This window comes from Anguilla anguilla, chromosome 4 (assembly GCF_013347855.1).
Source record: "Anguilla anguilla isolate fAngAng1 chromosome 4, fAngAng1.pri, whole genome shotgun sequence".
Lineage (NCBI taxonomy): Eukaryota > Metazoa > Chordata > Actinopteri > Anguilliformes > Anguillidae > Anguilla > Anguilla anguilla.
The window spans coordinates 56,440,766-56,463,683 of record NC_049204.1 but is presented as its reverse complement, the minus strand read 5'-3'; the positions used below and the strand labels follow the sequence as shown (position 1 = coordinate 56,463,683).

General features: G+C 44.1%; 1 protein-coding gene across 2 annotated transcripts in view; it reads left to right on the top strand.

The window, feature by feature from the left end:
* The first annotated feature begins 2,994 nt into the window (after nucleotides 1-2,994).
* fnbp1l (formin binding protein 1-like) overlaps nucleotides 2,995-22,918 on the top strand; it is a 48,267-nt gene continuing 28,343 nt past the window's right edge. Inside the window, exon 1 of one of the 2 annotated variants that reach the window (XM_035413719.1) lies at nucleotides 2,995-3,198. In XM_035413719.1, coding sequence (XP_035269610.1) covers nucleotides 3,025-3,198 — 174 coding nt within the window. In that variant the 5' untranslated portion in view covers nucleotides 2,995-3,024. The remainder of the gene's footprint in view (nucleotides 3,199-22,918) is intronic. The other variant, XM_035413720.1, reaches the window with a different exon arrangement.

Below are 22,918 nucleotides of genomic sequence, written 5' to 3'. Positions count from 1 at the left end.
ATTGTAAACAATATACATTTTAGTGATCTTTGTTTAGTGAAATTTGAAAAAAGTAGCATCCATCTGCCTCCCCTAGACCAGTGTTTCTCAACCCTGTTCCTGGGGACTCACTGTATGCTGGTTTTTGTCAAAGCCAATCTCTTGATCAATTAATTTAGTTGAAATTGTGTGCGAAAAGTTCAAACATAATTGTATGGTAAAACATACTTTAATACAATGCAGGTTTGGCTTGTTGCCATTTGCTGTCAATAACTCCATTCATTTTACACAGATTGTTTCAGGTTTCCACACTCACAGCAAATGTGACCCAGCTGATTTCACCTGCCAGTTTGTAACTGAATAAATAAAAAATGGAACCTCTTTCAATTGTAATTATTTGCCCTATAGTACACACAGAACAGTAAATGAAAGCATAAATTGGTCTGACCGATTCCTGGGAACTGAATATTGGACATTTATTTTAAATAAAAAGTCTGTAATTTCAACATGGTGAAACCAAAGTGTATCAAAATACCTTTAATACCGAATTACAAATCTAAAATTGTAGAGTGCAACTGCACTGAAGTTTATCTAGATCAGGGCTATCCAAAGTGAGAAGGCTGCGATTTGTATTTCTTTGTAGATCCTTTTATTGTGTATTTTTTATACAGCAGCTTTTGAATGCATAGTCTGTTTGTGCCCTTCTGTTCATCAGCTGTCTGCCTGCCTATGACAGTGTTTGACAGAATCTACTCAAGCTACGCCTATCCGCTGATGCACGTTTTGGAAAACATCCTCTCCATCCAATAGTCGTAGTCATGTGTGTTAATTGACCGGCCGTGTTCAAAAACTTTGTGTACTTTGCATTACCGCTAGATGGGGCCATTGACCAATTATAAAATCAGGTATTCTATTCATTTGTTCTAATGTTTAGGCCTACTCTGATGTTTACTGTCCTCGGAAATATTTACCTGCCTTCTTTTGGATGTTATTATTATTATTATTATTATTATTATTATTATTATTATTATTATTATTATTATTCATTTTGAGGCAGAAAGTCACACCAGTCATGTCTCAGCTTGACAGCACCATGTTGTAAATTTAATTTTCCATTATTCTGAAAGAAAAATAAATGATAATAGTCTTCACACTCATTAATTATTTTGTGGGTTTGAATGACATGCAAAAATATATTCAATATAGCAGGTACAAATGGTTTCCTTGGAAATATTCTCATGGTTTGATTATCTGAATTCTAGAAATACACAGTGATGTGTTATGTAGCTGAATTGATTTACAAACTCTATGACAGTATGCCATAGATCTCAAGAAATGATCTCTTACACCCTGTTCTGAGGTGTGTGTGTGTGTGTGTGTGTGTGTGTGTGTGTGCGTGTATGCGCGTGCATGTGGGTGCATGTGTGTGTGCATGTGTGTATTCCAGTGATTCCCAAACTTGGTCCTAGGGACGGTTTTCATTCCAACCGCAATTGCAATCAAATAATTTCGATAAGATGTTCATTTTTCTTAATTAGCTGCTTTTTTGTTTAGAAGGATATTTACCCCTTACACATCATTATATCAGAAATAGCTATGCATGCCATGAAGAATAAAATGCCTCTGTTCATATTATGCGTATTGTGCAATATTGCAAAAACTGCATGAAAAGAGATTAATTATTTTTAACTGATCAAATTGAGGTGAATCAATAGACTCCTAACCGGTGAAAGTGTGGATGCCTGGCCAGTAAAACTAATCATCTGGAAGATAATGAAGAATCTAAAGGCAAAGCAAATGATAATGAGCCAAACCTCCATTATGTTAATGATTATTAAATTAATAATATGCTTGTTCAACAACCTAAATAGGAGACTAATGATTAACCTCTGCCTTTCATTTTATTAAAAAAAACGTACCTCTTTTTATGTAATTGTTTGCAAAATAGCACAATATAGCACAATATAACATGGGAATTTTATCCTTCATAGCCTGCAGTCTTAAGGATGGTGCATGGTGTACTTCATCCATTTGTATTGATGACATTCAATTACAAAGCTAAAGAAACATCTATAAAGCAAGACATATGCTTAACACATTTATATAAATAAAATCACAGATCCTGCTCCTGACTCAAATTGAACATTGATCTTAAAGACTAATTGATTAGCCAGTGTGAGCCCTCATACCTTAAAAAGAGTTAACCTCTCCTTCTCCACATTAATCAGACAAAGGTGGAAAACCCCTCCATAAATGCAATACATTTCCCCCAAAGTTTCTTCCAGCATCACACTTTGGAACTGAGCTGATGTATAGGGAAAGCGTCTTTCTGACAATGTCTCTGTAAAACTGTCAGAAAGACTGACGGTTTTATCCATAGCAACTTCCAATTCGTAGACAAAGAAAAGGCCTAGATTTGTAAATCACCAACACCTCAGGTGGCAATTAATGAGAGTGCAATGGTCAGGCCATAGCACCCCAGCAAAAGGCAATCCTTTGTGGCAAAGGATTGTAACATATGAGGGGAGGTAGAGAAGGTTTTTATTTATTTATTTATTTTTTACTGCCCTCCACAAGCCAACTGTTCTGTATATCTTTAAAAACAGGTTGTTGATTTCCTTTTGTTATTTTTGTAGATAAACAAAAAGTGTTCAACACAATAACACAACTGCTACTTAGCAAAACAAGTTATCTTAAAGTAAAAATAAATAGGCTAAATAAGTAACTGGACGTTCAGTTTTTCCAAAATATTTCTGGCTTATATATAAACTAGCCTATAACTATTAAATGCGAACGTATTTCCTTGTGTTTTTATTCAATGATCACATTTGATAATAAAATAGCTTCGAGTAGGTAAATTAAAAGTGCTTGGTAAAACAAAGGAAAATATAGTTCTGTATTTTTTCCTGACAAGGAGTCATCTCTTATAAGTGTCAACAAAAATGTCTTATGAGGTTTGATTTGAACTCCCAATTTCCTTCTAAGAACCTGAACCTCCCGTTTCTCTGTGTCCTCCAAATTCCCAACTTCCACTGCGAGCGTCGAATGAGACAGACAGCCCCATTGAACTGGAGTTCAACAGCGCCAAGGAAGGGACACGACGGCAGACGGCGGTGGGAAACGAAGCCTGAGAGAGTTTCGAACGGAGGATACGCTGACATTCGTGGAGTTTTGTCACGAGAGCGGCAATTAGCAATGAGTTGGGGAACGGAGCTTTGGGTAAGCACGAGACGGTTGTTTTCTTCCAGGTGTTTGCCTGCTCTTCGAGGTGTTAAAAGCACGATAATAATTTCAGCGAAGGTGTTTCAGCGCTGCATTTGCTGGCTAATGGAATGGTGACAATACGAGCACCTTTACCTTAGAAACGATAAACAATGGGCGGCTTGAGGAAAATGGTTTTTGCACGCGTTACAGCTCCGGTCTCTTTCGTGTTTTTTCATTTACACAGAAGATATTTTTGATGACTCTAATGGATGTTAGTTCTACGTGGTTTCCAAGTTAATTTTCTTCTAAAAAATCATGCGCCGTCCGAAGGGCCATTCACACCCAGTTTCGTGTAGAAGGGGTGGCGACAGTAGCCTAGCTTTGTATTTTGATTTAGTTAGAGATAATTTTCTAACGAACATATTTTGCTAATGGGGTGCAAGCCATCACTCGTGTTTAGACTTTACTGCATTTTCTACAATCTATTGATGGTCCTGGTTTAGATGGTTTCAGAGAAGGAGCTATCAAGCCATTTCGTTATTGTTGTTACCACTTTGCTAGCCGTGTCGGTTAGGTGAGTCAGTTGCGCAAGTGTAGTATAATGTCATGAAACAATGCGATTACGACTTGAGAAAAGCAAACACCCACTTTAAATTCCCATGGTATTGCATGTTTAAAATACGATTGTCGACACATGAAGGGACTCTTCTGAAGGATGTGCTAGCCTACCTTCCATTGTCAGATCCTACCAGTATCAAGCACTATTTGGCTCTAGATGGTGTTTCAGGGCATCAAATATAGGCTGGTCTACTACGAATTTTACTAGCTATCTATGTCCTTTGTATAGATGAAGTGTGAATAATGCTGTAATTCCACGCACGATTTGATTAGTAGACGTATGATTGTAAAACGATATTGTCTTGTCTTCAGAATTGTGCTATTTCGTCAAAATATGAGACAATGAACAGTCGGCATGTATTCCCATTAAAGGGGTGTTGCCCATAATTCTAGTAGCTCGTTTTCAGCTTCGACACGTTCCTGTCTTACACCGGCGTGGAAAAGATCCAGTTTCGATTGGGAATCTGGTGTATTTCAAATGTATTAACACGTGTAGCAGTTCTGTAAAGCGGCCCCAGGATTTCTTCTAAGAGATGGCGTAGGCTATGCTTTCTAATCTAGATACTATGGTAACAATACGGTGATACGCACGTTACAGTGAGATTTGTAGCAGTATCACTTAGATTGCTGGGTGCATCCATACGTGTTTTGGAACACATGGTTTGGCTTTACTGTAATTTAGATCGTAATTGCTGCATTCCACATTCGAGTTATTACAATGCATCAAAACCATTTCGAATGACTTGTTTTCTTCGAACGTCATTTGTTCAAAATATAAAGTATGTCGCAACTCCGAGGTCCCCACGCCATTATTATTGTAGCGCATTCCAGGAAAATCAATCTGGTTACATAAAAAATGTGCTTGTTTAAGTTCTCATTTCCAAATCAGTGGCCAATTAACATTCTGTTCGGTTTTCTTTGCTCATGAAGAATCCTTTTCAGAAAATCTTACCCAGTCTTGTGAGGCAAGCTGGGCTCAATTATTGCTTGATCTCAAGTACTGCCTGTCGAATTTTAAATGCATAATTGATGCTTATAAACTAGAGAAGGTTTCCAGCAAATAGTGTTCTTTTTGTGGTGGAAAATGCCACAATATATTTTTATTTAAGTGTGTCAATTTATCATGTTGGGGGCATATTGTTTGAAATAAAATTTGGACGATATTAGGCCAGTATGCACTGGAATAACAGAAATGGCTCCTTGGAAAAAAAAAACATTAAGCAGTGATGAGGAAAATGGTATTAAATTAGGCTATATGATGAAGTCAAAATATGCAGGCCTCATGCACATTGATGAATATTTATTCACTCTTGTGAAGTAACAGGAAATCCAGACGCGTTCATGAAACTAATCTGCACTCTTGAGCGCTATTTAAAGCAGTTTGAACCCCTGACTGTTGAGACGAGTGCGGTGTCTGTTTGAATCTGTGGTGCAGGAGGGGGTAGGGGAGGACATAATGTGCCTCTGTTATTGCCAGGAGACCTGGAAGGCACACAGCATATCATTCTTGCTTTTCTTTTTCTAACCTAAAAGACAGAATGCTAGGTGGTTTAAATAAGTTTTCATTATTAAATAAGTTTTCAACATAAACATGTTATACTGCCATTTCAAGATCATTAAAAAAAATTCAGTTCGAAAATTTTACATTTGAATTTCTCCTCATGCTGTCATTCGCCAGTCATCATAGCTCCAGGAGCAGGTTTCTCTGTTCTGATTGGAGAGTACATGTTTGAGGAGGAACTGCATATGGTCAGTGGATGAGTGGCAGTCTCAGTGGTGAGCTCAGATATATGGGTGGTGGGATTAGTCATGTTGGATGGTGGGATTAGTCTGATTGACCATCTATCTCCAGATCTGTTGGATAATCTGTCCAGTTCTCAGTGTGCATGCATGCGTGCATGCCTCAAGCCTCTTTCTGTAATAACATGCAAGAATGGCCACATCCTCTCCAAATGGTTTTCATAGATAGTATTGTATTGCTTCCATAGAAGTATGCATGTTTTTCATGCCATCTTGAATTTAATAGAAATTCTCACTCTTTTTTCCACTACTGTTTGTGATTAGTTAAGCTCATGATATTCACTGGTGTCAGTAGGCTACTGTTCACAAGATATCCTTTCAAGATGATAAAAATAAGGAAAAGGATTGGCTACATACTCATTTTCTGTTCCGATCGGTCAGTGGACTATTTTATTGTAGTTGTTGCCTTTATATTGGCAGTTGGTTGAAATGTTATTTTAAGTTGTCTTTCAACTGTTAATGTGAAAAGGGAATTTTGGGTCTAGTGTGTTTGGAACTTGATGGTTATGTCTTCTCCATCGTATCTTTACTCTTCTATGGTCTTCTTTGCTGCATCTTGCTGTAGTTCAACCGGAAATGGCCTGCAGGAAGATTATCTTATTGAATGGTCATTTTTTCCATTGGCAGTTGCCACTCCCTTCACTACTTGTGAAATCCTGTCCTAAGATCAATTCGGCAAAAAAGACGTCACCCCTGATTCAGTTCAACTCACAATTTTTAGATGCTTTCAAACAGTGCTGCCATGAGTGGGCATGAAGGTGGTAATTATTATAGGGGCCCAAAGCTGGGGGAGTCACAAAAGGATCATGTAGCCTCTAACTTCATTCTATGGTGGTGGGCCCAATCTGATATCTTTTTATGGGGCCCAAAATGGCTGGTGGTACCATAAGCACACCTCATAACCAGAGACACAAACTCTATGCAGTCGATGCCAGTGTGATTTTAGTGCACCCACAAAATTTAAAACCACATCTCTGCCCTTCTTCATTGATTGATGGGTAAGTATTACATATTCAACCCTTCTCATACAACTGCACAAATTACCCTGCTCATTTCAAGCTGCCTACGGTTTGTTGTCGAGTTGTGACAGTCTGGACAGTGTTTTTTCTCTTTAGATTGGCTTAAATACTTTTTAGATTTTCCTTGTTCCTTTTTTTAAATTGTGAAGTGGGCAGAGACAGGCCAAAAGTTGGTGTTGCTGTACACTTCAAGGGGCGGTTTCTGTTTTTTCAGATTAAAAGGACATCTTTGGCTGCGTAATGTGATTCACAGGTGTATGCCTGACAGGAATTGGCATTCACAGTATTGCACAGCCTCTGTTTTCACAGTGCACTAGCGGTGTGTGACAGTGTCCACACAGAAACCTGTGGCACACTGAGGACACGAATCAGTCGTGGTTCAAAGGAATTCACGATTCTTTGAATTAGGATTATGTACTGTTTACTTGAACATATTTCAGGAGAATGTGATTGGAGCAGTTTTAACGCATGTTTATATTTTAATAAGTCTTAAGTCATATGTCCCTGTCTTTAATACTTATCACTGTAGTTTAGAAAAATGTTTTCACACCACTGATTTGCTTAAAGAGTATGCCTGTGTTATCAGAAATGTTATATCCGATCTGATCTGGATAATTTACAACGGATTTGCTCTATTGATTTTTATGGAACACACGGTTTTAGTGGAGTGTAAAAATGGTGCTGTTATCATCAAACACCGCTGTCATAGCCTAAAATACTATTCTTTGCAGTTTTTCCCTTGTTTGCGTTTTCCAACACTTTCTCACATACGTTTCGGCATGCTTTGTACATTTAAACATGTACTGCAATTCTAAAAGCAGAGGCTCTTCAAATCACTACCATGGTATTTGCCTAGTCAACCATGCTATTTGCCTTGTCTGTCAGTCATCAGGTTGGTATCTTCTGATCAGTGTGCCTTGGGTCTGGGCCTGTTTGGGGCATTTTGCTTAGCGCAGGGTGAAGGTGAGGCAGTCGGGCCGTGTGCTATGTGCTGAGTGCTTCCATTCATGGCCCGGTTACCTGAGACATGATCAGAACACATCCGTACATTCATACCTGCGACTGGCTGCCACAGCCTGCCAACTTCTTGGGTCTGGGCTGTGAATTGAACTGGTGTCACCGTTGACCGTGAGACAGACACCTCACGCGACCTCAACAAGTCCACACTCCGTCGGGTTACTTCAGCAGGTTTGTGAGAACGCACAGGCTTATCGAAGAGTAAATAATACTTGTGTCAGATGACAACCTCATGATCGATGAAACCTCCTTGCAGGAAAAAGGTATCCCTTTGTGAATTTAAGAGCATTGGATAATCAACTTCACGTTGAATCTCAGAGTTCACATGAGGATGCAGAAGAGGAAATTAAATAACCAGAATGCAGTCTCAGGATGGGTCCCTCAACCATGTGACAAGGGCTTTTTTGTCTTCTTCAGTATCCTGCACACAAACACTGGTCCTAGTTTGCATGAAATCTCTGCATGCTGAAAGTTCCTGTGCTGCAGATGGGGAACGCTCTGGACTTGCCTGTGGGTGTCTGTACGAGTTGGGGAGAGGCCGATAAGAGTCATCCGCGCCGAGGGACGTGTTTAGCACCCGGGCCTTGTTGCTCCGCGCTGGACGTGCTTGCTGGAGTGGGCCGCCGGCTCGTCCCCCCCCGGGGGCCACAGAAACAGCGAGGGGAAACATGGCTGGAGTCATGCAAATTACCCAGAACAAAGGGAGCGTGGTGAAACGATCAACAAGAAAAGGGAAGCGGATCGCGAACGCCAAACAAAGAGGGAAACTCTGAGCTAGAAAAGCCCCTGCATTTGTTGTGGACTCCCGGCCCCCCGTTTCTTCTGTTGTGTAGTTTGTTTATACGCCGCCTCTCTGCGGAGATGATAAATAGTGTGCTTTTTGTTCCTCATTCTGCTAAGGGTATTTTGCCATAGCTGAGTGACATTAAACCTGAGGTTTCGCTGGGCGGTTTTATTTTTAGTTTTATTTTCGGTGGGCTCTGTGGCTTTTATTTGTCACTGCGGCTCGTAATGTCAGAAGTTCAGGGAGAAGTAGAGCACGCTGGTTTTTGCATATTGTGTAAAGTGATTTAATCTGATCTGACAGAACCTGTTTTACCTGTTGTCGGATTGTCTCTGTCAAAAGCTGTGGAGCTGTGGAGTTTTGTCTGACCTTGCGTTTCTGTGAACTTCGGGATCAGTCAGATCGACTCCAGTGTGAGTGCACACATTAAATCTGGAGTCACTCTGAAATGAAGAAGCTGTGTCAAAATCTGTGCCCAACTTTAATTGAAGTAGCATTTAATAACCCCCACATAGGGCAGTGTCTATTCTGAGAGTGTTTTAGGAAAGGGAAACCTCTCGTAGTTTTTCAGTCCAAATAATATTTTATGTGGCTTAAAATGAATCTCACACCAGTGAGATTTGTTTCTGTTCTCTCCTGCTCTGTTTGAAGCCGCACGTTGACTGTTTCTGGCTTCCTGACAGTTCGGTTTCAATTACAGCTATGAGTGATATAGAAGGCCGACCGGGACCGCACCTTTGTTTTTTCCCTGGGAGGAAAAGCTCCACCAGCATGTCTCATAGTAGTAAAGGGGCAACAGCCGTGACTCACTTGAAAAGTCTAGTATAGAGGCCGTTTTTTTTTTTTTCAGCCTTTCAACTTGGACGGTTTCAACATCTAATGAATCTCGCCTCACTAAGGAGTAAATTCGGCCTGCTTTCCAATGGGCTTTATCACATAGGGTGGTGATAATTCTGTACAGGCTTTTCTTGTTCAAAATAAATATTATTATGCTGATGTCATGTCTGATTAATTTGTAAAGCATGGGCCTGTTGATGTATTTCTGTGTGTTAACAAATTTGTCACTTGTTTGTGAATTTGACTGTAAATTGTGTTTATTAGGGTGCAAATGATGTGTGGTTTTAACTATTTCAGCTCCTATAAATAGTGCATTTCTGTACTTGTAACACAAGCTGTTGACCTACAGTACACTGTATGTAAGTACAAAGGTCACCTCGTGTAAAATACACTCGTGTACTGCCGGAGAAAGGTGCGTCCTGCACCTCTCTCCGCTGGATTGGAAAATTAGCATTATTTGGGAAATGGTGTCAGACAGTGACCACCTCGCCTCACAGTTAAGCTTTACATGGGTTTCCTTTCACAGTTTGTTTGCAATTCCATATTTCGTTAAATGGCTTGATTTCTTCCCAGCAGAGAGGAGCCTATTACACGTGTGAAATGTGTAGGCCCAAATGATGCCTGTACTTAAAAATTTATGATAAAATTTATAATACGTTGACCTGGGACTAGATGGATCGAGTGTGGATTCAAGTGGGGTGCCATTTTTTACAATCATATTGGAAAGTCCAGTGCTTCTCATGAAACCTATACACTCTTAGATTGTATTTGGTTTCTGATAATTTATTAAAGGAAGAAATGGAACTGCAGCAGGAACTGGCCTCCATTAATGCAGTTCGGTTAACTCCGATCCTGAAGTCTTGTTAAATAAATTCTGGTGGCTGGTTCTGGCTGTAGACCACCGGATCCCTTCCCACTTCCATGGTACCATAACATGCATGTATTGTGGTGCCTGCAAATGTGTAGTACAAAGACATTTAGTTAAGAGATTTTGTCAGCATTAGCACCCATGCAGTGAACACAAATGGTTATTTTCTGCAGATTGACTGTAGCACAGTAGGCCTCTTTGTACAATAAGTCATAGGCCTATTCCTCATAACCACAGTCTGCGTTGTCCTTCAGCATTCCACGTGCCTCATGTTGAATCATTTTGGGGAAGGAAATGACTGTTTCCTTCATGCGGCCTGATTTATGCGTTTGAAATACATGACTTTGTTTTAAAGCATTGTGCTCGAATGCGTTCAGCCGGACCCCTCTGTTCAGCGTCCTCTCTCCCGCTGGCTGTCCCTTCTCTTCAGCCAATCGGCGGCCGCTCCTCGCTGCCCCGCCTCTTCTCTGACCGCGTGGGGGAGCGACCGCCCCCAGACAGTCCGGAAGCTGGATTCACCGTCTGTTTGTGAACGTCTATAAACACATCTTCAGAATAAGATGTGCTTCCGTTTCATAATAAAAGAAGCGGTCCTTTCCCTTTTTCTCACTGGTCTTGGGGCATGCACTTTCATGGTGGCGTTTGCATGACTTCCCTTGCCTGTTTCTAGCTCTAGTGGCGTTTCCTTACTGTGCCAGTTGCACTTCTCTAAGTCGCTTTGGCTAAAATCGTCTGCTAAGTAACAATCGTAATTTGTATGCTGTCGGGTCGAATAACGCCATTTTGTTCATGAAAAGGACAGGAAGTCATGCTTACCTGTAACTGAAGAGAGTAATCTGTATGCTATGCATCCACCTGTGGTTTTCTTCCCCATATTCTTCTCTAGCAGTAGATGCCAGGATTCTGAAAGTGGTATTTTGAAATCGTTCTCACATTAATGACTACCTAAACAGGGCATATAATTCGCAGGACACTATGGAGCCTGATATGTAACAACAAAAAAACATACAGCACAGCACATAGCCTACTATATGAATGATTGCATGTATTAACAGGAGAGTGGGCAGGCTGTCAAAAAAGCAGAGAGGGTTACCGATGGAGACGGGATCACAGCACTGAAAGTGTCACAGCCAGGGATAGGGCCTCCACATGGGGGGATTTGTATCAGGGTTTGAATATCAGCTGGCCTACGGGCTGTGCCTTTCTCACCCCATACACTGGTATGATAGTATAGAAAAATCGATAATGGGCATTTCATATTATAGTATTCACACCATACACGTTTGTGTAAGCGTATGTTCTGTAAGTGTATTTTGTGTGAATGTAAACATTTTTGCTTGGCGCGTCGCGCTGGTTATTTGCTCTGAGTTGGGGAGTGATGGCGTAAGGGTGGATTTGTGCTTTGTGCTTCTTTAAGGCCCCCTCCCGCCGTCGCGGAGAGCACAGCTGCCGCGCTCTTCCTGTTTGGCGGTCTCCTCAAACGCGTCCCCTGGCCTGGACGCGCCTCGACACGCACACACGGGCTGAATCTTAACGCTCTCTGGACGGGGGCGCCAGACAGCCCTCTGGGCACGGCCCTGCTGTGGGTGTCCTCGCCAGGGGGCCGGGCAGAGGACAGCCCCCGCATGCGCTGCTCTCCAGCGCAGGCCGACGGTGGATGTTTTCCATCCTGAGCGAGATTTTAAAAAGGACATGGAATATTTTGTGCATTTGTGATCATTCTCTGTGGTTTCCGCGGACTCTGAGGAAGCGAATGAGTCAGAGGGAGAGATTGAAGTGCAGTACAATGACCAATGTTCATTCATGCTCATCCTTTTTATTTATTTATTTATTTATTTACTGTTATCTCGGCATTTGCCAATTCTGGTGAATCGACATTGAGTTGCTATACTATATGATGAGACACAGATTGTGTGTGTGTGTGCGTGCGTGCGTGCGTGCGTGCGTGCGTGCGTGCGTGCGTGCGTGCGTGCGTGCGTGCGTGCGTGCGTGCGTGCGTGCGTGCGTGCGTGCGTGCGTGCTTCCTTCCTTGCCAAATGCTTCGTTGGTCATGGTGATCCTGGGGGAGCCGCAAACGTCTGAACGATCTTCCCTGGTAATCTTCTCGCCCTTGAGCACTGACGTACATGTAGTGGGTAATTATAACCAACGTTTAAGGGGGATTATTTCAGGACTTGCCACTTTCAGAAGTTTGAAGTTCATTTTCTTCACACTGCTTGTTCTCAACACACTATTGCACTCTGCTGATTACTTGGCAAACACTGTATACGTAAGATCTACCCTTGAACTTTGGTTGCAGGCCGCTTTATGTGGTTAGCTTATTGGTTTCTTCATAGGCAGAGCCCTGAGTGTGTAACCAGCAGACACAATTTCAGATTTGTTTTACTTATTTATTTTTAGCTAGGCTATGTTTTTTGCGCAGTTTAAAAGTTGCAAATGTAAATCCACAGTACATAAATGCTGTCATGACAGAAAACGGTTGGGGAAAAAAATGACTCCTGCTCTTGTGGGAGGTGCCCTGCTTCCATGGAGACGCGCCTCCTTGCACAGCAGTGCGTCCCCTGCACGTTGTAAAAGCTTGACTCCCTAAAGCACTGCCTTGCTGAAACAATGCTGTTGGCACGATGCAACTACCCAATGAGCTTTCATCAAATCCCACTGTATGTCTCTTCACTTATAAGAATGTGTCATATATATCTTTAGTGCTAGATGTGGATCATTTCTAGTATTTACTTACTTATGAAAACTTACCTTAGCTTTTTAATACACCAAGCGGAGACCTATTTTACATTTCTGTACTTAAAAGAGTTACTCCCACCCCCAAAATAGGGCTATACTATAACTAATATAATTTCTGCAGGAAGCATTCCACCACGCTGGGTGAGTGTTTTGGGTAAACAGTGCAAAGACTTTTTGAAGGTCATTTGTTCATAGAAGAACCTTTCTGAATAAATCTCGATGTAGTGGTTACTGCTCTAAGTGGCTAAATTTATCTGAGACCGGGCAATGTTAGAGCCTTAAGTAAGTTCCTGTATATTTGTGTAGATTTTGGAGGGGTTTTATATTTACAGTCTGGGAGATTTCAGAAAATCCTTCCTTCGAGTGAGTTCCTCAGTTTTTCAGGTGTATTGAAGCGGGTGGTAAATTTGCTGTGTGGGAAAATTGCAGAAAATCCTAACTTGGAGTAAGTCCCGTGATATTTTTAGTTGTGTCGGAGGTGGTTTTATCTGAACAGTCTGGGAATTAAGAGAAACCCCCCCCCCCCCCGGTTCAGCGGTGCTGTGTGTACAGTCACTGTCACGGCCGTCACATGGCGGTTAGTTCATGTGCCAGGTTCCCCATGAGAAAAGGAGCAAAATGGAGGTGTGGAATCGTTATCCTCTTCCCTCTCATTCCAGCGCTCCTGAGCGAAAGCGGGCGAACCCTCAGGACTCGGGCAAATGCGATTAGCCGGTCTTTAGCGAATTTTCCATCCTTTGCTCCCGTACCCTGGGAACGGCTTCATTAGCAGGCCCTTAATGAGCTGGCTAATTAGACCGCACCGTTAAATTCCTTTTGTTCGGCGCGGATTTTATATTGCGTCGGCTCTGCCTCTGTCACCGGATGGGAAGCGTTCCGAACAGGGAAGGGGGGGGGGGGGGCGGGGGCGTGATTGGAAAAGTCCTCCCACGGGCCAATCACGTGAGCCCTGAACACCGCGCTCAGCTCACAGCGGTGCGCAGTGCGCTGACCCCGTTCGCGCTCAGAGAGATCCTTATCGGCTGCCGTGTGAAACTGTCCCACCCCCCCTCGCCCTGAAACCCGACACTTCGCCCTTGGTGTGTACAAAACAGCGCGTATCCCGATACCCGCGGGTCCGTCTGCACCGAGCGCGTGCGCTCCTGCCGTTACCCGGCGACCACGTACCCGGCCCTCTCCTCTCCCGCGTGACCTTCGCTGACCCTGTGCGAAAAGCCCAAACGAGGCGGGCGACTCGGGGGGGGGGAGGGGCCAAGCGGCCGTCGCGTCGGGTGAAACACGCTGACAGTTGGATGACGCGTCGCGTAACTGAGAGGCGAGGGTAAAATGGCGTACGAGCGCAGCTGTACGGTATCGCTAGGATGCCGCCGCGGCCGCTGGTTTCTCTCCGGCGCTGCGGTTGGTTTTATCGGGAGGCCCGGCTGGTTTGGCGTCCATTGTTCCCCCAGCATGGAAAACGCATTCGGCTGCAGCGCAAGCTCTCTGGGAGCTGGCAGGAGTTCGCTGGGAGGGTAACGGAGTTCATTGTTCACCGACTCCCCATTCACGCTCACAGGGCCTCTCGCTGCTTGACTAATAGTTTGGGTATGTTTACAGAAACGGAGAAAAAAAAAGCATATAAACTATACTTGACTGGTTTTTTTCCCCACCTCTTTTGTTAAAATGACAGCATATTTCGTTCTTCACTCACCACGGCGATATAGTCGGTGGCACTTCATTTAAGGAGGTGGAAATGGTAAGCCCTGCGAGGGCTTTCTTACGCTGTTGTGTCTACTTATTGACTGGCCCTGAACGTGTGGTTCTCCCTTTTGCGGACAAAAGAATGCGCCAAGTAAGAAAAGGGACACATTTTGCAAACAAACGAAGGCTTGAGGCAGTCTTCAAGTGACCTGAATACTAACATATCGGCCCTGAGATGTTGCTGTGTAGAGAGAGGACACTATTAGTTCTCTCAGTCAGTTTACTGCTGCACGGTCGTTGTCTTACACAATGCGCTCTTGGTTACTTTTGGGGAGCAGAACTCCCTCGGCTGTTTTTTTTGGACCCAGTGCGTTGAAGTCAGGGGATATGTGCACAAAACATCTTTTCAGCCGAATTGTCCAGCTTTGTCTGCTTTGGCTGTGCATCTTCTGTGCGCTAAGCCATCGTTGAGCATGCTCACACACTTGAGCTATTGAAGATAATGATTTGACAGGGGAGTCAGGTAATGTTTTCCTCTGTGATTTGGAAGGCCCGTCCCCTTTTAACTGCAGAACAAAATTGCAGAACTTTAATTTTTTTTTTTTCAAAGCCTCCGGCAATGGACTGCTGTTCTGTATGGAACTGGGGACACTTTCAAGATTGTAGATTATTACTTCTGTAATGATTAATCTGAAAGTATTAACCTTTCTTGCATACATTATGCATTATTAATGCAGCATTAAGAATAGTGAGTCCTCTCTTGACAAAGGAGTCATTGTAAGGCAGTGGCTGCAGACGTGTGTGTTTTGTTTAGTAAGGTCTCCGCAGTGCTTACCAAGCGGCAGACAGATATGCCAGGCCCTGCTGGTTCTGCTAACCGTGAGGAGGGCAGTGGGCTGTTCTGGCGGTTCCCAGGAGTCGTCTCAGGGTCAGGTCTGCAACGGAGGAATTGAAGGAGGGACGTGGAGCGGAGTCATGAGCTTTCTGTTCCTGTTTACCCGTATGCAGATCCCCAACCAATCACAATGGGCCGCTGTATTTCTGGAGGGAGTGCGTTTAATTAAAAGGCCATAACGGAGCACGAGGAGCCAGCTCTGGCTCTTCCTCTCCAGGGCTCACAGATGTTGGTGAATAAAGAAAGTGGAGTCCCAGCACAGTCCACAAATGTTTTCCAAATGGTCCCCCCCCTCCCCCCCCCCCCCCTCTCTCTTGTGCATCTACAGCTGAGTGGTACATTTTTTCTGAATGGGTGATAAAACTAGCAGTACTGGGCCTAGCCTACATGTTCCATTACATTTGAAATTCAGCTGTCGCATGTCTGCCAGTGATATTACGGAATACTGAACCGTCTTGGTTTGTTTTGCTGTGGCTTGGTTACACTGAGGAATGTCTCTGGGAAGCTATTTGGTGTCACGTGGCACTCGTACACCTTATTGCTGCTGCAGATGGATGTGGCTGTACACTGAGAGAGCAAATAAAGTTAGAGTACAGACTGGAACTCCAATCAGAATGGCTCCCTGATTACAACAGTGAGTCTCTCAGCCCAAAGTTCGGTCCTCTTTCTTACCTGAACACAACCCTGTGGCATTTCGTTGACCGGCGTGAACTTTACCCTTCATGAAATGGTTTCAGCTTGAAGTGCCCTGAACCCTTCATTCTATTGGGATCAAGAATAAGAATAAGAAGAAAGAGAAATGCTTTTAAACTATTTTTAAAATAATTGTACTTTTCAGAGAGAGGCACTTAACTGTAACTGTCAGGTCTTGTGTACAGTGACTGGTGTGAGCCTGCAGGCTCCGCCCCTTGTGGAATGTGGTCCACACTCATTTGTCAGGAAGTGATTATGGACGGAATAACAGAACCACAAAACCTCTCAAATAGCACTCTTCTGAGTGTGTTTGTCTATGAAAAGCCCGCGAATCGCAGGAGAGAAACTGTGCACGGTTTGATATATAATGAGTGGATGCTCATTAGACCTGTCAGCAGCGTCCTTGTTAAATGCACAGATTCGCAATGCTTTGAAGCATCGAGGTGAGGTGACCGTGTTAGTTTGGGACAGCTGAGATTTGCGTTTGTTTCTCTGTCGGACTCAAGTGCTGAAGAGAACTGAAGAGAACCTCTCCCCTCCATATTGGCTTTTTATAAGCTGTGTGTTATGCTTGGCTGATGTTACCCAGGAAGTGAGCCAAGTGGCGCGAGGATTGAGCAGGTCTTCTTCCGCCCCCCGAGGGTCCGGTCGCCCCCACGGTCACTCCAGCACGTGTGGAACTGCCCCCTGGATCCGGGGGGCTCCTCCGATTACGGGTTTTATCATCCTGTCTTGTTTTGTTCTGTAAAGCAGTTTTATGCTTTTTTAAAATCCAGTTCGTTTTTTTTTAAATATAAAAGTGTCTCATTCTGCTTGTCTTAACTTGTGTATATTATTGTCTGTTCTGTATTGTCCTGTAATTTGCTCATTTGTTAACATCTTCCAGTTACATCCATCTGCAGTATTTGTAGGGCTTGAATGGCCTGCAGCAAACCTTATTTTGGATTATTCAGACACGAATAAAAAGGTCAGAATGCAGACATACACAGATAGCTATGCTAACAAATGCTGGGGACTGAGTTTACATTTGTTCTCTGCTATGTCTAGTTTGGTCTGAAAGCTGTCTTCCCATTGCAAATCTCACATTCTAGTTCTTTGCCGTTTTCATCATGATTTTTTATTGCACTACTTGTTTTTACAAACGCAGCTCAAGCGGCTTTGCGAATAAATGCATTTCTGGTTTCAAGTTCCTGACCAAAATGTTCAAACCCTACTGCTTTCCATTGCTGTAGCCTAGCTGGCTATCCTGGAAAAATACAAGGGGCTCAGTTACTCTTTGTGTTTTTCCTTTGTAAAGAGATGCAACGGTGCCATTGTTAGGAGAACGGTTAAATATACACGTAATCTGAGCAAGCCTTTCCTGGAGATGTGTAAACCTGACTTTAGAAAACACGCAGGCATATTGTTAAGACCTTTTTGATGCACTCAGCAGGGGGACACAGATTATCTGATGGTCAATAATAGATACGCAGGCTTTGACAGGCTAGGAAAAGGCTGTTTATTCCTCTATTGGCAATTCAGACGGCTATGGAACGGCTGTATCTCCCTGTCCATTTGTGGACCAGACCGGCTTCTCACGGGCAGACCGAGTAGGGTGAGCTCCGTGGAGCTTCTGACACACAGGGACACACTGTAACACACTAAGTGCAGCACAGCCGTGCTGCTGCCCATGCGCTCGCCGTGTGCTGCTCGTCCCCGTCCCCGTCCCCGTGTCCCCGGCCTGTGCGGATTAAGTGAAAATGGATGTCAGGAAGGAAGCGCGTTCCTGCTCCAGCCGGCACGCCGGAGCTTAATTGATAGCGGATGTTTGGAGACCGCGCGGGCGGGGACCCGTAAAAAAGGAAGCCAGCGGGGTTTTTTAGCGGAGCGGACTGGGTTCCGCTGCCGCGCGCTGTTAGTCATGTCAGCTGTGGCCGCTTTCCCCCCGCGCGGCCCAGCGGGGCGGGGGAGGCCGAACGCGATGACTCCCTCTCGTTGGCGGCTCCGGGGGCACCTCGTAACGTTGCATCAGACCCGGGAGGAAGTGAGGTGGCAGTCCCAGGAGACGGTCCTCGGTGCAGCCGAGCCGTGACTGCGCTAAGTATATCTCTCCTGCACAGCGAGTGAGTCATGGCTGTGTGTGTGCGCAGACTTCCCAGTGTTTTTTTCTCCCCTCTTTCAAATTTTTTTATGGCGTGAGTTCTCGGCTTGGATGTGGATCTGGCTTACCCAGACTGGGATCGACTGATTAGATAAAGAAGTGAAAGGGAGTCTGGTGGTGACAGGGCAGAGGGGTGTGAATATCAAATCAGTCTATATGCTGTGCTGACTCCATCTGAGGGACATGTGAGACCGGACAGCCATGTTTCACCGAATGGACTGCATGCAAGTTTTGGTTGATTTTCTGTTTAAATTAGGGGTAGGAATGTGACTGTCGTTACTGCACTCGACTCCCTGTTTAATAGCGGGAACAGGATAGTGTCTCTCATACTGCACCCTCATTAAAAGCAGCAGCAGGATAGTAACCAGGCTGGCACTCTCAGGTTCCGGGTTAATAGTAGGAACAGGATCATATCTCTGTCCTTCAGCCCCCTCCTTGAAAGTAGGAACAGGATAGTTCCCAGACTGTATCTCTCCCTCTGCTCCCAAGTTAATAGCAGGAACAGGATAGTACCCAGACTGTAACTCTCACTCTACTCCCAGGTTAATAGCAGGAACAGGATAGTACCTAGACTGTATCTCTCCCTTTGCCTCCAGGTTAATAGCAGGAACAGGATAGTACCCAGACTGTAACTCTCCCTTTGCTCCCAGGTTAATAGTAGAAACAGGATACTACCCAGACTGTATCTCTCCCTTTGCTCCCAGGTTAATAGCAGGAACAGGATCGTAATAAGACCGTATCTCTCACTCTGCTCCCAGGTTAATAGCAGGAACAGGATCGTAATAAGACCGTATCTCTCACTCTGCTCCCAGGTTAATAGCAGGAACGGGATAGTACCCAGACTGTATCTCTCACTCTGCTCCCAGGTTAATAGCTGGAACAGGATAGTACCCAGACTGTAACTCTCACTCTGCTCCCAGGTTAATAGCAGGAACAGGATCGTAATAAGACCGTATCTCTCCCTCTGCCTCCAGGTGAAAAGCAGGACTTTGTTTTCTGTGTGGTGTTTACTTTGCGCTGTACTGACACACCTTGCTTTTTTAACTAAACAGACTGTGTGCCACCTCAGCCTTTTAAAATGGCGGTTAAACCTTCTTTTCATCTGACTTCAGACTTATCTGACAGAGCAGGCACCGCGCAGATCTGCGGAATTGGGCGCTGTATTGTGGGAGCGATAAGTTCTGACCTCCCTTACTAGCTGACTGGATCAGCTTCTGTATCCCTCAGTCATACGTTACAATGCTTGGATTTTTAGATCTGTCAGCCCCTTCTCATCACTTTGAGACAATTTTCTGTGTGTGTGTGTGTGTGTGTGTGTGTGTCCTTGTCCGCCAGCGTGCACTCTGCGTGTGTGTGTGTGTGTGCGCATGTGTGCTTGTTCACACTTGAGTGTGTAGGTGCATACATGTGTGCATGCATACGTGCTCGCGAGCGAAACAAATTATGACAGACCTCCTTGGGTGTGACGCATTAAAACTATTTGCAGCTCTCAGCGGAGTTGTGTGGTGAGCTGTTGTGGCAATCTTGAAAGCAGTCCCAGGAGGACAGCGTTCGTATTGAGGAAGTCCTCTCACATTTACTTCTGTCTGCTGGAGGTCTTTTGTGTGTTGGTCCTGCAGTCATCTGTTTGGCCTCTCTTATTATTGGTCCTTATGCTTGGCCACGCCCCCCTGTAATCACTTAAAGGATGTTTCTGGTAACAGGTGCAAGATGAGTCATTCATTCATTTCTGCAGAGACATTTAGAGTTCCTCATCAATATTTATGGATAAAAATAATCTTTATAAGTGAGTTTAATTGTATTAAAAGGGCAACAGGGCAAGAAGCCAGCTGTTCCTCTCACAAGACTATGTATCAGTGTCAATGTTGGTTTGTGGCTATATTCTGTATAGGCTAATTCTTGTTCATCTGCCTTATTATTTGCGGCTATTTAGCAGATGGTAAATCTTTCAAGGCCAAAATTGGAAGATTCCTTCTCTGAGTACAACAGAAACAAAGAGCAAGAAGAACATGGAATACTGAAGGTGTAAAAGGGCCATAAAAACTATTTTTGAGTATTGGGTTGAAAAAGATTCCTGCAACTATTTCAGCATAGCGTATAGGCCCATAGGCTTTTCTTAGCTGATCTTCTTAGCACATGGCTTTATTTGGCATAGAAAGTGTTTCGGCTATGAAACCCAGCAGTGAGTAACTCAGTAGCAACACCCCTCCCAGTGTGGGGAGAGCGGGAGGGGTGGGGGATGTTGCAGGGGGGGAAGTGGGGGTGCAGTTTGAGGTGATCCATGTTCCAGTGAGAGCCAGGAAAAGGAGAGAGAGGAGGGGGCCGCGGGCAAAGATGAAGGCGGCCATCTGTAACCGCACGTCTGTCGGGTGGGGGGGCTGGGGGGGTGGATCGTTTTGTAAGGACTGCAGGTTATGTTTTCTATCACAAGACAACAGAAGGGTGTTTCATTTATGTTTTTCCCTTTTATGATTCCCCATTTATGATTTTTATGCATGCGCATCTCAGACATTTCCCTCAGAAAGCCAGGTTCTTTGTGGTGAAGGCTGCCTGATCGTGTCAGGATTTCCCTGGATGTGTGAAAGAGCGTCTCCTTCCATTTAGCTGACGTGTGACTCAGCTCGGTTTGGCATGGCTGTAATACTGCATTGGGCCGCTGCGTACGAACGGCATTCATTGCAGCGGCTGCTGGTGCTGCGCCTTTGGCCAGAAACCCCCAGGATATCCCGGCTGCTCCAACGGCTGCCTGAGGTGCAAGGATTAAGCTGCCAGACGGCACCCCAAATATTAACCTAACCGTAACCAGCCGAAACGCCGGTGGGGCCCGTTTCTACCAAAACGTCAGATTACTGTCTTACCTAACCAGGGTAGAGCCCAACTGAGTGATGTAATATAGAAACCGAAGACAATGGTTTGGAAAAATAATATATATATTATTGGCTATGATAATGAATATATGAATAAGCGTATTTAAAATGATAAGTTGCATAATATGAGAGATAATATTACATGATTCTTAATCAGAGGAAATGAAAATTCTGTAACAGCTAAATATAGAAGTTAACAGTACTACCAGTTAACGCAGGTTAATTCATGTTATGAGTTAGTGACACGCTACTCTGTATTAGTTTGTTTAATCCGTCTCATAAAATGCCGTTTTAACGAGGTAAAACTACAAGGTCAGGAAATTTGCTATTCCAGACCAACACACGCATGACAAGAAATACACAACAAACAGCAATAAAATGGCCCAATCAGGTATTACAAGTTTTACGCTATACTATGGTTTGATGTCAGTGGTAAATAAAATGCGTTTTAATACTTCACGGCAATAAAAAGGGAGGCCAGTTCTTAATTCCGTTAGGTGATGCATCAGCTCATCAGCTGGCCCAAGGTCACTGTAGGTGTGGACTTTTCGTTGAAGTCAGGGTCGTGACGGGTTCCAGTGAAAATGACTTCAGATGTACACAGATCTCCACCTGGGTCCGGCCGCAAGGGAGATATGGAGGAAAGGAAAAGTGCGGGTTCTTATTCCTCAAAGTAGCTGTCGATGGGAAATAAACCAGCTTGGCTTATTTCGCGGACGGTGGCAGGCCAACTCGGGCAGATCTCGATGATCAGATGAGATGCTTGTTGGGGCCTGATTGGTGGATTATATTGGCTCATGGTATTGGAGCTGTCAGTCAATCACTGATAGATAAACCATTAATGTTTTAATGCTTTAATGTTTAAGCGTGTAAAATCGGGCTCCCAGTTTCCTCCTAAAAGGGGTGTTCCTGCCACAGGCCTGGTGCCTTAATTGATCAAGTAATGAGTCACAAGAGGAAGGGGACTTAAAAAAAAAAAAAAAAAAAAAAATCTTGGTTGACGAGAAAAAGTTAATGGTGAACGTGACTTGGAGCGATGCGTCAGTCCTGCGGTCAGGAAGTCAGAGGCCAGAAGCATTCCTGTGTGTGGGTTACTCCATTACATCATGTATATAATAGTGCATTTGTAAATAAAAAAATATATAGTGCACAATGCACTTCACAGCATAAATGCACTCCACAAAATATAGAATATAGTGGGGTTTTTTTGTTGTAGATTGGCTGATGAGACACAGCACAAACAAAAACTCTAATTAAGTCGCCTACATTTGTACACACGTGCAAACCCTGTGCTTTCTCTGACTGGTTTCTCCAATTCTGCCCCCCCTGCATCTGTTGCTCTTTGAAAATGAACTGGTTGCATCTGAGATATAATTGGTCCCGTGCCTCAAGGCAGTGAATATACAGTGTCGTGATATTGTGGTCCTATGTGTGGGTCTGTTTTGCATGCCGTGTCACAGAACTATGACTATAATTAGACCAGACCCAGCGGTGTGATCCTGTCAGTCATATCCGATTGTCGGTGTGCGTGAGTGAGCTCGTGTGTGTTTCCAGTCTGTTTACTGTTCAGCAGATGCTCTGCATTGAGCATATCATGAGCCTTGCTGGTGCTCCCAGCCTGTCAGATGTCCGATTCCCTGGCTCAGGGGCAACGGTGAGCTCAACAGCTCTGCCCTATATGGTGCGTGGGTCAGCCTGCTGTCTCTCAGCTCTCGTGCTCATTGGCTGAACGATGTTGTTAGGAACCCTGCCTGCAAACAAAGTCTTAACCTTCTTGG